Source organism: Miniopterus natalensis, chromosome 4, assembly GCF_054644295.1.
Source record: "Miniopterus natalensis isolate mMinNat1 chromosome 4, mMinNat1.hap1, whole genome shotgun sequence".
NCBI lineage: Eukaryota > Metazoa > Chordata > Mammalia > Chiroptera > Miniopteridae > Miniopterus > Miniopterus natalensis.
Window position 1 is genome coordinate 42,894,721 of NC_142084.1, and position 20,437 is coordinate 42,915,157.

The 20,437-nt window shown below is 40.6% G+C and overlaps 2 protein-coding genes across 3 annotated transcripts in view; one reads left to right on the top strand and one right to left on the bottom strand.

Moving 5' to 3' along the window:
• Nucleotides 1–20,437, bottom strand: part of LRBA (LPS responsive beige-like anchor protein) — a 504,104-nt gene that overhangs the window by 203,503 nt on the left and 280,164 nt on the right. For both annotated transcript variants that reach the window (XM_087816509.1, XM_087816508.1), the window contains exons 39-40: nucleotides 18,139–18,285; nucleotides 15,475–15,611 (exon numbers count right to left, since the gene is read on the bottom strand). In XM_087816509.1, the coding sequence (XP_087672635.1) occupies nucleotides 15,475–15,611; nucleotides 18,139–18,285 (284 nt within the window). The remainder of the gene's footprint in view (nucleotides 1–15,474; nucleotides 15,612–18,138; nucleotides 18,286–20,437) is intronic.
• On the top strand, nucleotides 9,481–12,075 carry MAB21L2 (mab-21 like 2). The gene has a single exon (XM_016211224.2). The coding sequence runs from the start codon at nucleotides 10,437–10,439 to the stop codon at nucleotides 11,514–11,516; it is 1,080 nt and encodes a 359-aa protein (XP_016066710.1). The 5' UTR covers nucleotides 9,481–10,436; the 3' UTR covers nucleotides 11,517–12,075.

Below are 20,437 nucleotides of genomic sequence, written 5' to 3' on the forward strand. Positions count from 1 at the left end.
TAATGACATACCTGCCTCTGTCACCCATTACCCATACTACAAACTACTTAGACCTAACTGAAAAATCAATAGCCTACTTGCACTGGTTCCTGTGGCTGCCTCCTTTGATTGTCAGCTCCTGTCTAGGGTCAGCACTTACATGAAAGGGGCTGTGACTGCCTGATGCTTTCAGGACAACCTAACGATATGAAACTAGCCAACAGAACAGTAAATTCTGTCTCCATGCCCTCCTCATCAATTAGGCTTTGACTAGGCTTGCCTGTAGAAACCTGACCTTTTAAGTTTAGGTGAATATGGACTAGCTGAACACACCATTGCCCTCAGCACTGAGCCAGGAAATCTACTGACAGGTTAAACAAAACAGAAGGTTGTAACTGTCATAATTTGCATTGCACTTTCACGCCAACAAGGGTGTTATCAGTAGGGGCAAGCCCTGGAACACGCAACTCCAGCACCCTTAAGCCACGCCACTCATAAATTTTCAAGTGAAGTGAGATAAAACATAAATTCACAAATAGCAATGCATTTCTCATCTCTTAGTCTTCTAGGTTTGTACTTTGCAAACCCACAGGGTGTCCTTCAACAACTCTCTCAGTGGTCACCTGGCACTGCTATTGCATTACTGAGAAACTTCCAATGAACAAAACATAGAAGTAAAAATAACTCAACTCTAACTGAAAAACTATTTTAGAAAGAATTTATAATACAAAAGACAGATTGATTGAGCTATATCTCAAAAGAAGAAAAATTCAGTCTCAATATGAGGTCTTTTCCTCCCTCGCTTCCATTGCTCCAAAAATATCCACAAGCCTAGACAATAAGTGACTGCATAAGTGAAGGGAGGTGTTGAAATTATTTCCTACCAAGCTGCTCTGATACAGCATCTTTTACAGTTTGAGGGAAAACTAAGAACATCTGTAAAATAAAAGATGTTAACACTTTTATGCTTGTCAGGTCTTCTGATGAAAACAAGAGAAAAGCATGAGAAGGCAGTATAAAACTTTACTTACTTTGGTGACTCATGTTTTGAAAACCATTTCCTCTGCTTGGATCTATCTTTTAACATAACATGAATATGGTAATATTATAGTTGCTAAGAGCAATATCATTTCTCTAAGGAGAAGACTGATAATTTCTTTTTTTTTTAAGTTAATTGTGAACTTGAATTTTTTTTAGCTTCAAGAAATAATATTTACGGAATACCTAACCTTAATGAAAATGCCAGAAATACTGCGAGTCAATTCAACATTTCAGAAAAAAACATACCTGCTAACCTTGTAGACACCTTTAAACAATGTCTTTCTATATATACAAGAATACACAGCCTGATTTGTTTTCATATTTTATGATCCAACACCTATGAACAATAATCAGTATACTCTTAGAATTTATTCCAAGCTGCTATTTGGTTGTCCCTCACAACTATCTCCAATCTATAATTTGTAATGTTTTTCCTTAAACCTAAAATATGAAATATAACCATCTGTAAGCTTACTCTTTTCTGTGATTTTTTGCCTGTTAAAAAATTTCACATACCACCCTGGCCGCGTGGCTGTTGGAGCATAGTCCCATACACCAAAAAGGTCATGGGTTTGATTCTGGTCAGGGCACATATCTAGCTGCGGGTTCAATGCCTCTGCGACTACCAGAGGCAACTGATCGATGTTTCTCTTTCACATTGATGTGTTCCTTTCTCTCTCCCTCCTCCCCCCAAAAATAAATATATATACACACACATATATATAAAATCTCCTTGAATGAGATTAAAAAAAATTCTTTTCATGTACCTATAATGAAGCACCACTGAAGCCTAAATTTTTGCAGAAAGATTTCTGATTTGAAATCAACTCATTAGATATAAACAACAGCTTTACTCATGCTATGGTAAGAAACTGAAGATTTTTGTATCTAGAAAAGGTAGAAAAAACTCCTAATTCATACCCACATTTTACAACTGTGACTGAGTAGACCCAGTCACTTGATCAGTTTCACTTAGATCATCTGTAGCCAAGCTAGAACAGAAATTCAGGACTAAGGCTCTTCAGACACTATCCTACTCTCTCCCTTTATTTTATCTATTCACGTAAGTTACGTGATAGCAACAACCATATATTTTTTAAAAATAGATAGCTTTGTATCATTCATTTTAATTGATGTTATAATTTCTACAAAGTTTTTACTAATCTGCAGAAAAGACTGGAAGATTTGTAGAGCATTTACCCAACAAGGTACTGCAGAACAAATAACTATTAGAAATACAAGTTCTAACTGAGCATGCTTGGAACCCTTTACTTATCTAATATGATGATTAACTGTGCATCTGGTAGCCTTTCAGGTCCTTTGTGTGTACCTATCTGATAGCAAAGTGAAAGGGCATGGACAGTGTCTGGTCCCAGCAAGCAAATCATTTGAAAACAGTCACAGCCATAGATCAAAGATTTTTCACTCTATCTAGGCTGATTTAAACCTACTAACCCAGATTTTGTCTAGAGACAAAACCAGGCAGAAAGTAAGAGAAGAACTCTTTAGGAACCAAAGATAATAAGGAAAGATAGAAAGAAGGAACTCAGAAAAGAAACAGACTGGCAGAACCTGGATATACACAGGCCGAGACAGCTGTTTTATATCCTAGCTTTATTTCCTAGAATTAAAGGACAAGTTTCCATCCTTTAGATCATCAAATATTATTTCATTTATACCATTACAGATATTTTCTATACCTACATAGAGCCAATGAAGGATTTTTGTTGTTGTATAACCACTACAAAGAATTCGAGAAACCTCTCAGCTCATCATTTTCACTCTAATTCACAATGTTTGAAGGAAGGAACAGGCTAGATTTTTAACATTTCCATTAAAATAACAAAAGTCTATTAAAAATTTCCTAAAACATTAGCAGAAGATTGATGCCAAATTATTACTATAATAATACAGATGAAGTACTAAAGAACCAAAATATTTTAAAATAAACTAAGATGTTTAAAAAGGCTAGTTTTCCTACAGAATAACAAAAATTACCAATAAGATAATGCTTAACTAATAATTTTAAACACAGGTCCATAAAATGTCTCAAAGGACCAAAAAGAAATACAGAATGTGATAAGAAGCCTTATATTTTGAACTAAGTACAGCTCAGTACTGGCATAGTCTCCATCCCTAATCTCAATCATCTGTTTCATAAATGCCTGGCACTGATCACAAAGGGGAAGGGGGGTGGGGGTGAGGGTGGGAATGGGGATAGGATGGGGTGGGGGTGGGGGTGGCTCTAAGATCTGAAGAAACATGTTCTACATGTGAGTCAGCAGTAGCTTCTTAAACAAAGGATATCACACCTTCACTAAGACATAAAAGTTGGATTTATTTAGCATCAAGTTTAATATTCACAAATCCTGATTTTCTTATCTATCTTCTGAAAGTGATATTACAAGACCAATAATGTTTTGTTCTCTAGGTGGAAGAAAAACAATTAAGGTTCCACAAGTTATATAATCATTCTTTGAATGAGTAAGAGTTGGCTCCTCGAAAAGCATCCTCTCGTTTGTTGAAGATTATACTGAGTTATGAAAGACAATGTTATCTGACAGGTAAAATTTAATACTTACCTCATAGTACATTAGTAAATTCAAATTGTTAAAAAAGAAAGAGGAGGGAGGGAGGGAGGGAGGGAGGGAGGGAGGGAGGGAGGGAGGGAGGGAGGGAGGGAGGGAGGGAGGGAGGGAGGGAGGGAGGGAGGGAGGGAGGATCTTACTCTAACCTTTCAGAACTATAAATGGAAGTAAAAGAATATAATAGTTACAACTCAAAAATGCATATATTTGAAATGAGAAAAAGCTAAATGATTTATTGGTAAGACCAAAAGACATACCAACATAAGTGAGACTATAGTAAGTTCAATGAAACACCTTCTGAAAAATACTTGCTGAAATAACTTGAATTTTCTTAAATTTCATATCCTAGCTCAGTAATACAATAGCATTTACTTTTCAGTCAGGCTAAAAGCTGTTTACTTCCATTTTCCTGAGAACAAGTTCTTCCTTCTATCATTGTACATTTTGGTGAGAACAAATTCTGTACAGCTTAACAAAATACTTGTATATACAGTTAATATTCAACTTGGGGGGAAAACTAACATGTATCATACTCTGAATTTTCTCATCCTACTAAATAATATAAGAATTAGACTTGTAAAAGTCTAATAGGTATAAACATCACTAATCATATATATTGTCCAAGATAACCCAAACAAATTTAAAAGGCCCACAAACAATACTCAAAAGTATATAAAAGCATTTATTTTTCAGTACAGCTTAATAGGCTTACTAAGCAAAGTTAAAGCTAATGCTTTTACCTGACAGAACATTATCTAAAGTTCAAACTGTTCAAATGAGAACAATAATACTCCTAGGTTACCAATCAGAGATTACCAGGTCTGTGGATGTTTTTAAAGCTATTCTGTAAGGGAGGAGGGCTACTGATTACGACAGCATTTTTGACCACTTAAAATTAATAAGCTCTACAGTGATATGTTCAAAGAAAATATTCAGGTACTAATTATTTTCTAGATTGATTCCAGAGTAATAATTACCAATAGCTTACAAACAATCTCTATGATACTTCAGAGTCTGGGAAAATTAGATCATTTGACAGAATAAAAAAAAAAAGTGGTTTGACTTTGACTTTTAATACAACGTGAACAGTATAATTCTGACAGTGTTGTTAAAGCTCCTTACAGATACTTTAATATAATTACTTCAATAAAGTTTCATCAACTAATACACTAACAAACTGGCTGGGTTACTTTCTGTTTTGATTGGAATTTTAAATTCAGAAAATTTAATAGCTATTTATTTCCCCATTTATATTTTGACCAAAAATTTTTCTTTTTAAAAAAAAATCAAGCATTTTTATAAATATATTGAATTTGATAAAGTACATAAGAACCAAAAATTTAGCAACCGCATCAATGTTTCAAAATTAGATTTTAGAAGCTAAGAACATAGACGTGCAAACATGTGGTCCTTTGTTTTCCAAAAAGTGCAAATCCTTCAGAGTTGAGTTTTTAAAAGTCAATAATCTGATTATTTTTGAATACAAAAATGTTTTCCTAAAAGACAATATTCAGTATCATACAATCTAAAATCTGTATACTCTTTAGTAAAGATTGTTAATACATGCTATTTCTACAGATAATAAAATAATGGATATCTTTTTACTTTCAGTGATATGATAAAGTAGAAAGTGCACCGAAGTTTAACTCGGTAAATACATTTATTTCTCCTAAGTAAAGATCAGCAAAAAATAAAACAGTTTAAGGATTCCGTATTCTCTGGAAATGTAAACAGGATTATAGCTGTCAGATGTCCAGAAGCACTGGCTTCAGCCATTAGCTTGGTTTTGCTTCTGAGAAACACAACATGAACTACTGAATCACTTCTTTTCAAATCCATGCATTCCCTCCAGCAGTTCCAGCCTCATCAGCGGTGTAGGAATGTACAAAAATGACAGGCAAAGAGCATTAGTTTTCCCTTTTCTCTCATACTGTCTGCCTATAAATGGAAGCCAGGGTTCTTTCTCAAGCACTTGAGCTGAGGCTGTTTAAGTCAACTGCTGAAGGAAAATATAGCTGAATTCTCTAAGCAAGACAGTATCACAATTGAACTGTTTCCTTCCAAGAAAAAGTTTGAAAAAATCAGATACTACATTATCATCTTAGAATAAAATATAACATTACCATTGTAGCTTAATGCCCGTTATTCTTATTTTCAGTTTTTTAAGTATTTGGTCACCTTAGTTTAGGACCATTCAAAGAGCACTCAGTTCTGCTTCTAATTTTAAATATAGAAAGGAGACCAAATTAAAATATGCCAATTTTCTTCTGAAAATGTATGTGTAAATAGTTAAAATTTTTATTTCCAAGTTTCTAGCTTTCGTGTTTCACTAGGAGAGGAACTTCAGTTACTAACTAAAAGTTTACTTAGCCATGATCAAGTGGAAACTGGATTTGATGTGCAATCTGGCTATTCTTCTGGAGCTTACACATTCCCGTTTCTAATAACTAGTACAGTAACTGCTAAAACCAGACTCATTTTTTAAGAACACGGGGTATTTTCAGACTACAGCTTAAACATACACATTTTAGTTTACAGTAACTAAAAACACCCCCACCTCAGTTTTACCATCTGTGTTCTCATAAAACGTTCCTAATGGAATACTGATGGTGAAGGTAAAGCCTGGAGAAGTCTGAAGGTTATGGACTACGGAAATCCGAAACAAAAAATTCAAATCACACCCTGAAAGTCCTCCCTCTTTTTAGGAACGTCTGTAAGCGAGCCCAGGATCACAGGTCTGAGCAGAAGCATGCTGATGTTGGCACTGCCTAAACCAAACAAACAAGATGTTTAACAGTCAAATAAAATGTCCTGCCGCCTCCCTAATGAATTTGTCAAGGACCATCAGATTTCGCTCCCCCCCCCCCCCCACCTTTTGCCTCATTAACTCAAGTATGATGAGACGGATTATAACAAGAGAACACAGATCAATGGGTCTGAAGACTTGAAGTGGCTTTCGGCCTCTAGAGTTTCTTCCTCTCACTTGGTCTCCTTTAATAGAACACGGTATCTCCTGCAGAAGGGGCTGCCACTTCGTTTTAATACACCATCAAGGAGCTGCTGATGGACTTCTATACTAACATACATAAAAGCAGAGGTGACAGGGGCTCTTCAATTACAGCCTCCTCGGATACCGTTTCCCCTTCAATTATTCAACCCGGGGAAGCGGGTCCGCGCCCAGCGGCGGCGGCGCCGAGCGCGGGGCGAGCGGTGGGGGAGGGGAGCGCGGCACCCGGAGAGGGGCAGAGGGAGCATTATTTGCTGGAAGTGTTTAAGTTTATTGCTCGAATGATGTTTCTAATTAGTACCGCGGCAATAAATTAAAGTCGCCTTTGTTTAACTGATTTATTATTTACTAGAGCATCTACCTTAGACAGGGTAAATTGGTAATGAATTGTTTTTAAATCAAAACATTTGTAACGTTTTATCATCCTTCAGCCTCTGTTGTAAAAGTGGAGAAACGCGGGGATCAGGGTGCAAGAAACTTCGTCGTGCTCGACAGAGCCGAGAGGAGAGCAGGGTGGGGCGTCGGGCAGGTGGCGGCGCGACCTGCGGGCCGGGCCGCCGGCTCGAGCGGACAGAGGCGGCGGGACCGGGCCGGGCGCCTACCTGGGACCCGCAGTGAGGCCCCGGGCCCAGGGGGCGGGGGACTGCGGCCAGCCTCGGGCCTGTCTGCGCACACTCACGCCCGGGCTTCGCCGACCGCCCGAGGGCCGCCGACGGACCAGAGGCAAGGAGGGCGCTAAGAGGCGGCCACCTCGAGGGCTGGAGGGGGGCAGCTTTGCACCTCGAGCCCCGCCACGAGTCTCCGCCCCGCAACGGCCCCGGGGAGAATTTCCTGGCTGGTCACACAACTCCCTGCACCGAAGCGCCCCTTCCGCCCAGTAGTATTTCCCAGGGCGCCCGGGTCACCCACGGGCAACAGCCCAGGTACCCACAGACAGAGTCTGGGCTTCCCCCACGCACGAAACCCCGAGCGCCTGGGCTCGCGATTCCCGATCCCCTGGCAGCCAAGCATCCCCCCTGGAAGGCTGGGGTCCCGAGGCCGCCCCAAGTCCCTGCCACTGAGAAGTTGACTACAGCTCTGTGCCCGGAATCGAGTATGCTTAATTCCAACTGTTCATCCCAACGCCTCACCACTGAGCACAGAGTCTAGGCAATAAATCCAACTTGATTTTTTTTTAAATAAAAATAAAAAAGGTCGGACAGTTCTTTAGAAAGGGACTGAGGGCAACAGAGTGAATGGGTGACGAGGTAATGGACACACCAGCCACATAAGAAAGGACTAAGAGGTCCAAGTATCTGCAGCCAGGAGGAGAGAAATAAACTTCCTCTCCGCAACTGCATTCAGGTCACCTGGTCCGCTTTCAGAAGGCAAGGCAAGCCCTCCCAAGGGGTTCTGCAAAAGCTGCATACCAGGTTTTGCAAAACGAAGTCTTCCCCAAAGGGCTTCATAGAGTTTTATTCTTACAGCGTTACCAAAGAATACAACCTCCCGGACCTAACTAAAAATAATCCCGTCTATCTGATTTGTCTAAAAGAGACTCCACAACCAGACAGACACCCGAGGTTCAAACACAGACCCTCAATACCGATCAAATCACAAACACAGTTATAGCTTTTTCATCTAAAAGTACTGAAAGGCTACGATGGGTACAATACACACGCTAAAAGCGCACGCATGTGTTTCATTGAAATGCCAAGGGAGGAGTGAAGCCATCTGTGTAATCAATAACAGGATAGTTATAGATTTCTGCAGCAGTGAGTCTTTTAAAAGCAAAAGTCAATTATGAAAATAAAATCATTTTACAAGTGAAACTGTACTGCCTGAGAAAATATTCAAAATTAGATTTACAACATTGACATTTTAAGAAAACTTTTAATTCAGGTTCACATTTATTTCACTTTTAAGTATAAAACAGTTTCAGTGGCTTATTTTGATTTAAACATATATGCAACAAAATTCTACCATCTATAAATCTGCACCATCTTTCACAACTTAAACGTGCTTTCTAATAACCGGTTAGTCCTTGTAACGATCAAGTGATAGCATTAAATATATCTGAACCTTAATTGTGCGCTAGTTATTACCAAGCAAGGTGCTTGCACTACTTCTGTCCTGCCCCATTTTTCAACAGCATATGGAAATTACTGAAAAGAGATTTACAGTCATAAACCCTCACCCCATATCCATGCCCCCCTCTCTGGTGCACATATACAGCAATTGCTCTGGCTCTTGGCAACAATGGGGGGGGGGAGAAAATCTAGAAACTGTGAGGTCCTTTCCCAAATCCCCCTTCCTCTCCCATGTGCCTTCAAGCGAAGGTACTTTTGTTACTTTGCACCTTCCTCACAATGCTGACAGAAAAAAGGTGAACCTTTCTGAACCCCGTTACTCTCCCCGGTCACTCCAGCCGCCTTCAGGAGGTCCTTTCTACATAGACTTTTTCTTCCCTGCGGCTGATGAGAGAGGAGTGTAAAGGCGAGGGGGCTGTAAAATGTGCGCGCATTTGACTTCCACTATCTCCTACGTTCTCACTTCTCTCCTTACCCTCTTTCTTTATCAAGCGCGGCGGTGGCTGCTACCGTGGGCCGAGCACGCCTGTCTTCTCTCCCGGATTGGCTAAAGCAGTGACAGCTTGGATAGCGATTGTAGGAGCTGAAGCTCCACCCCCCTCATGATGGCCCTGGACCATTCATAAACTAAATAACTCCAGGAAACAGCAAGGCAGAGAGGGGCGAGAGGGGAGAGTGGGAGAGAAAGAGGGGAGAGAGAGAGAGAAACAGAGAGACAGCGAGAGGGAGGGAGACAGACGGACAGGGGGACAGAGAGAGGGAGGGAGGGGAGAGAGATTAGCAGGGGAGAGGGAAGGAGAGAGATTGGAGACCTCGGAGGGGAGGAGGGAGAGACGGCTCAGAAAGTGGAATCTGCACAAGCAACCTAAAGGGGGAGGAGAAGAAAAACCCTAGAATCGTTATAACTAAACCCCAGATGCGACGCAAGCAACGACTTCGTCACACTAAAACACATTTTGTGAGGGCCAAAATTATAAATTACGAAGCAGAAATGAGTATCAAACAACTGCCAGCGGTTTGCACCTAGAAAAAGACAAGAAGAACCCACTGCAAACAAACAGCCCCGTCCAAACAACGCGTCCAGGAGGAAAGAGGAACAGCGCCAGACCCGGCCGGGAAGCGAGCGGACGGGAGCCGGCGCCTGCACACCGCCCGGGCGCACGCCCGCACCTCGCTCTCGGGCTTTCGGCACAGCCTCCACCTCACGTCTGGGGAGGGCGAGGAAGAGGCACTCACCTAGGCTCAGGAAGAAGTCCTGCCAGCGTGGGAGAGAAGTTTAAGGATGAAACACTGAATGTTTCGCTTTTATTTTTTAAATTTACTTTGGCACTTAAAAGACCTCATTTCCAGATTTCTGGACAATCTCGGCTGCAGACGTCTAAGCTCAACCTCTTGGTAACCTGAATTTTTCTCACGGCCTCGCCCCCCCCCCCTTTATCTCTGCTGCAAGCACATCTTTATTTTACATATCAAGAGAGAGCCAAAAAGTCCCAGCAAGTACTCTTCTTTTTCTAAGATCACCTTTTCTTCCTTATTTTCTGGAGAAGAGGAGGTTTTCGGAAGGAGAGGGAAGAGCAACCGGGCCTGCGGCAGCCTCCGCGGGCCAGCCCAGGTGGAAAACAAGAGTGAAAGTGGGGCCGAGGGGAGCGCACCGCCTCTTTCGCAAGCCGCAGGGCCACCACCAGTGCGTGAGCCTTGGATCCCTCAACGTATTGCGAGACGCCGGTGTACAGCCCGGACCTGTGCCCCAACATGATCGCCGCTCAGGCCAAGCTGGTTTACCAGCTCAACAAATACTACACGGAGCGCTGCCAAGCGCGCAAGGCGGCCATCGCCAAGACCATCCGGGAGGTCTGTAAGGTGGTCTCGGACGTGCTAAAGGAAGTGGAGGTGCAGGAGCCTCGCTTCATCAGCTCCCTGAGCGAGATCGACGCCCGCTACGAGGGGCTGGAGGTCATCTCGCCCACAGAGTTCGAGGTGGTGCTCTACCTCAACCAGATGGGCGTCTTCAACTTCGTCGACGACGGCTCCCTGCCCGGCTGCGCGGTGCTCAAACTGAGCGACGGTCGGAAGCGGAGCATGTCTCTCTGGGTAGAGTTCATCACGGCGTCCGGCTACCTCTCTGCGCGCAAGATCCGTTCCCGTTTCCAGACGCTGGTGGCTCAGGCGGTGGACAAGTGCAGCTACCGGGATGTGGTCAAGATGATAGCGGACACCAGCGAGGTCAAGTTGCGCATCAGGGAGCGCTACGTGGTGCAGATCACTCCGGCATTCAAGTGCACCGGTATCTGGCCTCGCAGCGCGGCGCAGTGGCCTATGCCTCACATCCCCTGGCCCGGCCCCAATCGCGTGGCGGAGGTCAAGGCCGAAGGGTTCAACTTGCTCTCCAAGGAGTGCTACTCGCTGACCGGCAAGCAGAGCTCCGCCGAGAGCGATGCCTGGGTGCTGCAGTTCGGGGAGGCTGAGAACCGGCTGCTGATGGGCGGCTGCCGAAACAAGTGTCTGTCGGTGCTGAAGACCCTGCGGGACCGCCACCTGGAGCTGCCGGGCCAGCCGCTCAATAACTACCACATGAAGACGCTGCTGCTGTACGAGTGCGAGAAACACCCGCGGGAAACGGACTGGGACGAGGCGTGCCTGGGCGACCGGCTCAACGGCATCCTGCTGCAGCTCATCTCCTGCCTGCAGTGCCGCCGCTGCCCGCACTACTTTCTGCCCAACCTCGACCTTTTCCAGGGCAAGCCCCACTCGGCCCTGGAGAGCGCTGCCAAGCAGACCTGGAGGTTGGCCAGGGAAATTCTCACCAATCCCAAAAGCCTGGACAAACTATAGGGTGCTGGGGACTGCTTGAAAAGCGACGTAACGGAACGCTCCCAGCCGCCCGGGCGCCGCACCCGCGGGAACTCCGCACACGAACTTTCCCTGAGCCTCCGGGGCGACTCGGGAGGCGCCGCAGACCTCGGCCAACGCGCAGCCCGCAGACCCAGCGACACAGGACCACATTCTTGCACAAAGTGATCGTTTTCTTCCAAACAATGTGAATTTTAAAGGTCACACAAAAGAAGCAATCGGGCTTTGCCACCACAAAATGAAACCCAAGGTACATTTTCAAATCAGTGTAGAGTAGTTTCTCCCTTTTCCCTTCTCTCCCTTTCTCTCCTCCCCCCCCCCCCCCCATTTCATTTTGTTTCGGGTTGCCTGAATGTTGTCACCAAGTGAAAAAAAAAAGTATTTAATTATATGTAAATTTTCTCTTTTAAAAAAAAGTTTTGCTGATGTTAAATGTATCTCAGTGCCAATGTCAGATCGTGCTCCTCCCTCTCTCGCACCTCTACCCTCACCCTAAACAGTCTTGTTGAAAACAGTAATAAAATATTACTTTACATTGCAATTGACTGTTTGTGGATTGTTCTTAAATGAAGGCAGGTGAGATCACAATTTACAATTCACAATGTAAAGATGTGAATTTGAGGAGCTAAGTACAAGAAGCTGCCATTTGAATTCTAACTTGCAAAATTTACAAATACAGCACATCTGATCGGCTTAACCATACAAGTTCCCACCAAAATCCTTAGGAAAGAGAAAATATTAATTTTACCCAACTGTATAATGTTTGTTCTGTAGATTTTAAGATTAAAAGTAATATCTCCCTTCACACTTGAAAAAACACACCCAGATTTTATATAAAAAAACAGATTTTGATCCTAATTTTTTTCATAGAAAAAATTATTTCACGTTAAAAATTAAGATATTTGCTTTTTATACCATAATTTTTAAAAATCCACTCTGAGTCTGAAATACAAAGGAAATATTTATGGATCTTTTCTGAAGAGTTAACACAAGCAGTTGACACTTTTCCTTAAATCATTTGTCCTCTCCAAGTTTAAAATAATAAAAACTTAACAATTAAGTCCATGCCACCAAAAAAGAATAAAGTGGTTATAGCAATATTCTTTTTCTTAGCAAATGGTGATGTGAACAATCCAAATTTATGAATTACTCCAGTTTTTATAATGGCTTAGTTATAAATGCCAACACTATGGTCATTTTTTTCTTAATTCCCAGAATTTTTCGGAATTATTCTGAAGCTTCTTATAGGCAATTTAAACTAAAAAGGTTCTGGTACAGTTTTTCTGACCAAAGAAGTATTACTGTTTCAGGAATTTACATAAAGGAGAAGTACTCTCCCACTCTTTCTGCCTTCCTAAGGTAACAATCCAATGTACCCATAGCATTTCAGAAGGGTTTCTTTTTAATACAAGGAAATAACTGATTAGAAAATAAAATCATTGGTAAAACTGAAAGTATCCCAAAGGGACTGGTCTGTCTTCTTCATATTGGAGGCAACTATGAACTCCATTAGATATGCTAATGAGGCGGCACAGGTACAGAACATATGTCAGATGTTACCTGATAATATATAAAATTTATTATTCAAATTAGCTGTTTTTAATTTATTGAGAAAATTTATGAATGAGAGATATAAAGAAAAACATCCTAAAAAGCAATTTTAAAGATCAGAGAAGTGGGGGAGGGAGTGTATGGAAGGATGAGCAGCAGGACGTCAGAGATGGATGAAAAATAAGGAAGGGACTCAGAGCTCTGTCTCTGGTTCACTTTACAAAACAGGCTAAGTCTTAAGATTCCCTGGTGAAAATTCCCTAGTAAAAAATAGTTCTGGGTTAGAAATATAAACTTTGATCTTATCAGTTCTGAAATCATCTCCACTCTTTAAACATAATATTACATCTCTTTCTGGTCTCTCTCTCTGTAGATGTAGAAGGAACAGTATAACTCTAAGTGGTTCAGACAAATACAGTAGGGTTTTTTTAAATAATAAAAATGAACAGTATTCTCTGGGGAAAATGTTCTGATTTTTAAGAATATTTTCAAAGCAAGTAATAGGTGCTTACACTTACAAAGAAATGATTTAAGGACAGTGTTTAATTTAAAAGATTAAAATGACATCTTAAAATGGCCATTTTTTCACTCTCAAAAGTATTTACAGTGTTAGACATGTATCTCCCTCCAACTGTACCAGGAAAAGTTTTTAACTCTTGACAAGAAACAAAAATTCCCCAAATTCAGTATCTTTTTTCTCTCCTTATTTAATACAACTAAAAAAAGAAAACCACTGCAGAAACACAAGTGTCCTCATTACAAAATACCTTAAAGCACCAATGTCTATACAAAATCAAAATTTTTTCCAAAAACAGATTGAAAAATGTTTAAATATAAATTAGTAGAAGTTTTGATTTCTATAATATTAGGCAGGTTGCTGTGGTACAAAACAATTTCTGTGACTACGGTAAAAGATCCCCGTATTGCACAAGCAACAGGGGGAAAATTAATTTAATGATGTAGCACAGAATAAGAGCAGAGAGAAATAAAAGTTATAACTTCTCCCCAAAGGAGCAAGTAACTTCAAGGAGCCTAATTACAAAGATTGGAAAAGATTCTAATATTGAGTGTAATTACTTACACACCTTTAAATCACAATTTAGATTTTAAGCCATGTATGTTCAAAAGCATGATCAATATTATGAGTTAAATTTCAGCCTCTCAAACTCACAAACTGCCATCAATTAGAGAATGTAAGTAATTCTGGTTACCTTTCTTTCCTAAAGAAACTAAAATACATTTTTCAGACATTTCAGCTCTGCAACAAAGTAAAAATGATGCAAAATCTGAATTAAAGTTTTCTCTACACTGGGTTAGCTGAACTGTCAAGGTCAAAATGATCTGTTTCACTGTAGCCTTCCTACCATAGAGTCTACCTAATCCTATCTTAATAAAGGTAGCAATTTTTAAACATTGTGCTAGAATCGTACGTAAGACAAGAGATGATTATCAAGTTTTCAGTAAAATTGTAACATTTTCATCAAGTACTTTGAAATACTTTTAAATCACTAAAATTTAAATTTGCATGATTACAAAACCAAAGAAGCTCCCACCAATAAATTAGGAATGTATATATGTGTATGTGTGCATGTATATATGTATGTAGTATGTACACACACACACACACACACACAAGCTATGAGCCTATAAAATAAAGTATTCCAATTTTATTTAAGCCACTTCTCTTTCTACAGGATGCTTATTTTGCTCATTTTGAAAGAGACTGTTTCCTCTCAGAACAAACTCGACCCACTCACTTTCATGAAATAAACCTAATTTTGGCTTTATGGCCTAGCCACAAATGTTTCTTAGTAAAATAAAGTTGCCAAGGTCTGAAAAGTAATCAGAAATACATTTTAAAGGGGAAATTACATTTTCATTTAAGAATAGGAAATTATGCAGTGCCTTGTAAAATCAACTACAGGTAATGGGAAACAGAGTATCTCATACACACACGAGACAGGCATGCAGGACAGAGTAGTAAGTCATGAGGACAAAGCAAGGAGAGTGATATATTGGTATTATATCCAGAAAACAGAAAGGCTAAACAAAATAATTCCCCTCTCGATCTCACTGAATTTTGTAGCTTAATTCACCCTGGACCCTTTGAGGCAAAATATATTTATAGAAGATATTCCCTGAGGTTCTTCCCCTACCCTTGCATGAGCTAATGATAAATGCAATTAAGTGGGAATTGTTTTTGAATCTAAATGAACTTCAATAATCTAACTAGCTGGTGAGGGAATCATAAGCTAAAGAAAATAGTTGCCTTGCACAGACCTCAGTCTGTCAGATTTTACCAGTGCCAATCTACTTAATAGCAGCGCACCATCCCATCCAAAGAAAAATAAAATTCCATAAAAATGAAACCCACTCCTCATTGTCTCACCTTGGGGTCGATATTCTTGAAGTTGGGGTCCTCTTCATCCACCTCGAAAAAGAGCTCAGAGGAGGTGACGGAAAGAATGCCCTTCACTACAACAGAGGGGGCCACAAGCTGAGCTGGTGTGCTCAGGCTAACAGGACCTGCCAAAAGGAAAAGGCAAGCCGCACAAGTTGGAATGACATTTTTCAAAAATTCAAGTAGATTCAAGCAGAAATTTTATTTAATTTAAAAATTCTCACATCTAGCACCAAATTGCCTGCCAACTCCTACACTTACAAATTCTGTCCCCCAAAAAACTTCCTCTGAAAATGCAAAGTTAGGAGTCTCACACTAAGAGATTTATAATAGGCAATTAATGATAACAGTAAACTAGGATGCAATTATTTTGCAGGGAGTCTGCAAAGCTTTGGTCTAATCTCTGGGTAAAAGGGCAGCTCTGCCTAAATAAGTCCATCCACATTCCATTTAGAAAACAAGCCTCAGGCTATCAAACAACATGGAACAACAACCAGGAGCAAGGAGGACTCAATAGGCTCCCAAGGCCAGAGGTTAGTTTAGAGTTTGGCTGAGGCATGATTACAAAAAGATCACTAGCTTATTAGCAAAGTGAGAAACATTACACCATATTCTCTGGTAAAGATTTTGTGCCAGGTTGACACAAAGCCTCTTCCATAACAACTTCCCCCATGAAAGATTGGTAAAAATACTTATTTTCTAAGCCTGCCTTTCCACTGTTAAATATTGTTCAGTGCTTCCAAATCTAATATTAGTGTAGTTCAGGGACTCTGGGAGTAAACAGCTGGAGGGTGGGTTTCCAAGTGAATGAATTTTTATTGGAATAATCAAATCTCCACAGGGCTTATCAAAGAGACAAATCAGCCTGCTACGGAAAACAATAGACTCAATACAGATAGAAGAGCATGAAGTATATTAGAGCTAACTCTAAAATAAGGACCAAAATAATGATTATATTACATATGCATATATATTTATGTAGAGATCGATGTAGTAAGAATTTGAAATCCCATGGCAGTTCCTCATTGTACAAATCCTAGAGGTGAAGAAAACAGCAAGAGAAGACTGGCACTTAGAGGTCTGAATTAATATAGTGCCTATAAACACGGCACACCTATTCAGGTAATCAATGGGTGAATAAGTGTTTCAAAATTCAGATGAATTGACATTTCCATCGATTGTTAGAAGGGTGTTGGTCCTTAATCTCACATCAATCTTAATGTGTGCCAGCAGGACAATAGAAGGGATGCTCTGTGGAGATCAGAGCGGGTTCTGCCCTCTATTCCCAATGTACAAATACATTGTGTCTGCAGATGGGCAGCAGATAGCTGCGGAACAGCCATGATTTCCCAAAGCTCATCCCTATAAATGGATGAAATAAGCAGCTATGTGTTCTTTTGCTGTCTCCTTTGCCCTCTGTACATTAGCATGTAATCCTGAGAAGAAATAACATTTTTTCAATCACTCTCAGACATTCAATTACAGGGTAAGCAGACAGCTGCAGGAGCTAGGGCAGCCTAGGTCCTAAAGAAGACCCCTGACAATTTCCACTTCATTTCTAACCCACACCACTTTATTAGTGTGGATTACTTCCTAATCCTATTGCCATTGTCAGGATTATATAATTAAACTCCCCTTTCACCTCTATTACTGTATGAATGTATTACTAGTAGCAAGAATAGAAGCAAAATAAAGGAGGAGGAAATGAGTAAATGGATATGAAGGAAAAGACTACAGAACAGCACTGTCCACCTTACTCTCTATTCCTGTCTTACATCCCTTAACACTGTGCTCCAATTAATTTTATTTTACTTTTCACAGAGGTCCAAGGGTCATCAGAGAAGATGCCATCATGTATTTCGGCTTTTCATTATCATTCATTGCATGTATTACAGGTTGCACATATATATCATTAAATATAAGATTTCTAATGCCTTTTCTCTTAAAAGATTATCAAAATAGATTATATAATTTTCCCTAAAGAAATCATAGAATCTTGCAGACTTTCCTCCTTGAGGGACAGAGCTATGGGCGTTAAAAAAAAAAAAAAAAAAAAAGGCCATTCAATGAATGACTAAAATTTCAGGGTAAACAAGAGAATTTTTCCCATAAGGGAAGTAAAACTGAAAATCTGCAGAGTGCAAATCAAAATTCCTACGTCAGTTAAAATATGTGAATCCTGTGTAAAGCCACAGCATTCTTGAAATGGATTTTTTGAGAGAGTTAAATGCACATGCAGCATGTTCACTAAGACCTGTATATATATCAAAGCAAACAGCTTATCTGCCTAGAAGCTTTATTTACAAAACAATTGGCAGAATTTTACTTATAACTCTCACATTATAGAGATTAGGTAACTCCCATGGGATGGGTGAAGCAATTTTGTTTTGTTGTTGCTGCTTTTAAACTTGTTTTTTTCAATGAAAATTATTCATTAACAAAATGAGCAGGGTAGAGACTGAATAGAATAAGAAAATAAAGGAGGAAGTGTTGAAGATTAGGAGAAAAATGTTTGAGGGAACAAAAAATTTTTATGTAGTGTAATTGTGGGTGTAAACTTAGTAGTCCTAGTGGTCACAGCTGAAAAAGTAAGTAATGAGATGCTTATTGGCCCAGAGCGAACTGAAAAATCTGCACAAGCAGTGAATTTACCGGTGAGATTCTCTAAATCTTTCTCATCCACGGATGACAGAGTATCGTCGTCGCCTTCAGGGAGGATCTCGTTCTCTGAGTCCTGACTTCCTAAAGCCTGCCTCTTGATGGACTGTTTTCCTTTAGAAAGGAGATCTTCATCTGCAGCTGAAATGAAAAGGAAACAAAGCTGTCCATCAGCCCTTTGGCAGAGGGGCAGGGAACTGAGGTAAGGATAGGTGGCAAACATGGGCAATCATTTTCACAGTCATCCACACTGGGGAAAGTGACTGGGACAGCACACATGCTCCTTCGGACAAACAGGATTCTCCAAACCCAGTCTAATGTTACCCTGAACAAGCACCCTAATCCCATTAAATCTGACCCTTGCACCGCTCACCGAACCATTTATTTACTCATAGTTAGGCCAAGAGAAGGTTCAAAAGCAGCACATTTTTGGAAATTTGTCAGTAGCAAACATCAGAACCTAGTTTTATAAACAATAACTACCTAACCCTGAAAAATAAGGAAGTCTGGTTCGTTCCTGGAATACTACTATACTGACAAACATTCTGAAATGGTTGGGGAGAGGCTGTGAAGGAGAATCCAGAAGGAAGAAGGGTCAGAGCTGGGAGAGATTCACAGCCAATGGGGATTTAGGCCAGATCCTGAAGCCATATCTGCCACTCACAAAGCTCTAGCAGCTCTTAGAGGCTGCGGTCTCTTCCTCTTAACTCCCTCCTCCCTCCTTCCTTCACCTTGCCCTTGCCCACATTTCACCCCACCCGCACCCCCACTTCAGCCCTTAGACAAATATCCAAGAGCAAGGCAGTGCGGAAACTAAGTGGAGGCTCAAACACTACCTCCTCCCAGTGTTTAAACTAAAGGGCTAAGACACCCCGGGGGCAAACATAACAGAAAGCCTGGGATGAGAGGCATCTGGGCAAAGAGCCTCACGCTGCCTGAGCTGCGGCGCCTGTGGAGAGCAGCGGTGCAGATTCGGAGGCACTGTTACAGGATGCGGGGAACCCAAGGAGTAGGAAAGCAGCTCTGCGGAGCACCTCCAGCCAACAATGGGAGCACAGGCAGGAGCAGGGGTGCAGCCAAGAGGAGCAAACACTTGAAGCTCAAAATTCTGACTCCAAAACCCCACGTCCCTCCAGAGTGGCTCCACTGCTTTGAGCAGCTTTTTCCCTAAGAAATACATAAAAGCAGATACTGACTGCTGGACTGGGATTTTTAAAAGCTCATCTAGTCACATAAGGGAAAGTTTAGCATCCTCCTTCCACTCCCAGTTTCCAGCTCGGGAAATCCCAGAGGCAAAGCACCTGATCCGCCCGGGCAGCAGCTATTGATATGGAAATCAGACGGCCAGGCTTTTTGCTCCACTGCAGTTTCTGCCTGGGCAAAAGGTCCAAAACCCACAAAGGATAAAGCCCTCAGTTTGCAGTAACATGACTAGCATTTATCTATAAAATGTATGCCAAATAGTTAAACTACATGAATATTACCTGGTTAACCTGGGAAATCAAAGGTTCATTTGAGTTTAATAGGCATGATTATGGGTAACATTAAAAGGTAAAAGTTTACTTTTATCATATTTATTGTGAGTTCACCATGTATATCGTTTGCATACAATACTTATGGTACTACTTGAAAGGACATAGGTGCTTTCTATTAAATAATAAAGTCATGGAAAGAAGCTTTCTATATTTAGCTTTGAATACCCTCTATGGGTAAAAGTAAAATCTTATTTTCCTATGCTGCACACATATGAAGGTCTCAATAAATATTTGAAAAAATTTTAAGTATGTAAAATAAATGACTATATTTTTAGAAGTCACAAAGAAATATACCCAAATCCAATACTTTTTAAGAAAATAGCAGTATAACTTTTTATATCATGGCTTATATTTCAAGTATTTATTATATTTCCTTACTTTGAAATTATAAACACTGCCCTTAACCCAAACAAGACCTTTTCCAATTTACTATCAATTTTACTAAAAATAAATTGGTCACTGAGACATACAAGAGAAATCACCATCTTCTATATTTTCTTATAAAGTACATTATAATAAATTAATAACTGCCAGTCACATGCTGATTTTAGTACAAAATCAGCACGTTACATTCTCATTTCCTGGATTTAAATTCCTTCTTCAAAGCAGAAATAATAATAACGCTAATATTAAAGAACAGTCATCATGTGCCAGGGAGTGTTCAAAGCACTTTACGTATTAACTCCTTTCTCACAAACCCTCTTCTACTTCTCCTTTTCAGATGAATAACAGGCTCAGAGAGGGTTATGTAACTGGCC

Bases quoted from the DNA above. Each gene is read 5' to 3' on its own strand.
- MAB21L2 (XM_016211224.2), top strand. From the start codon at position 10,437: ATGATCGCCGCTCAGGCCAAGCTGGTTTACCAGCTCAACAAATACTAC.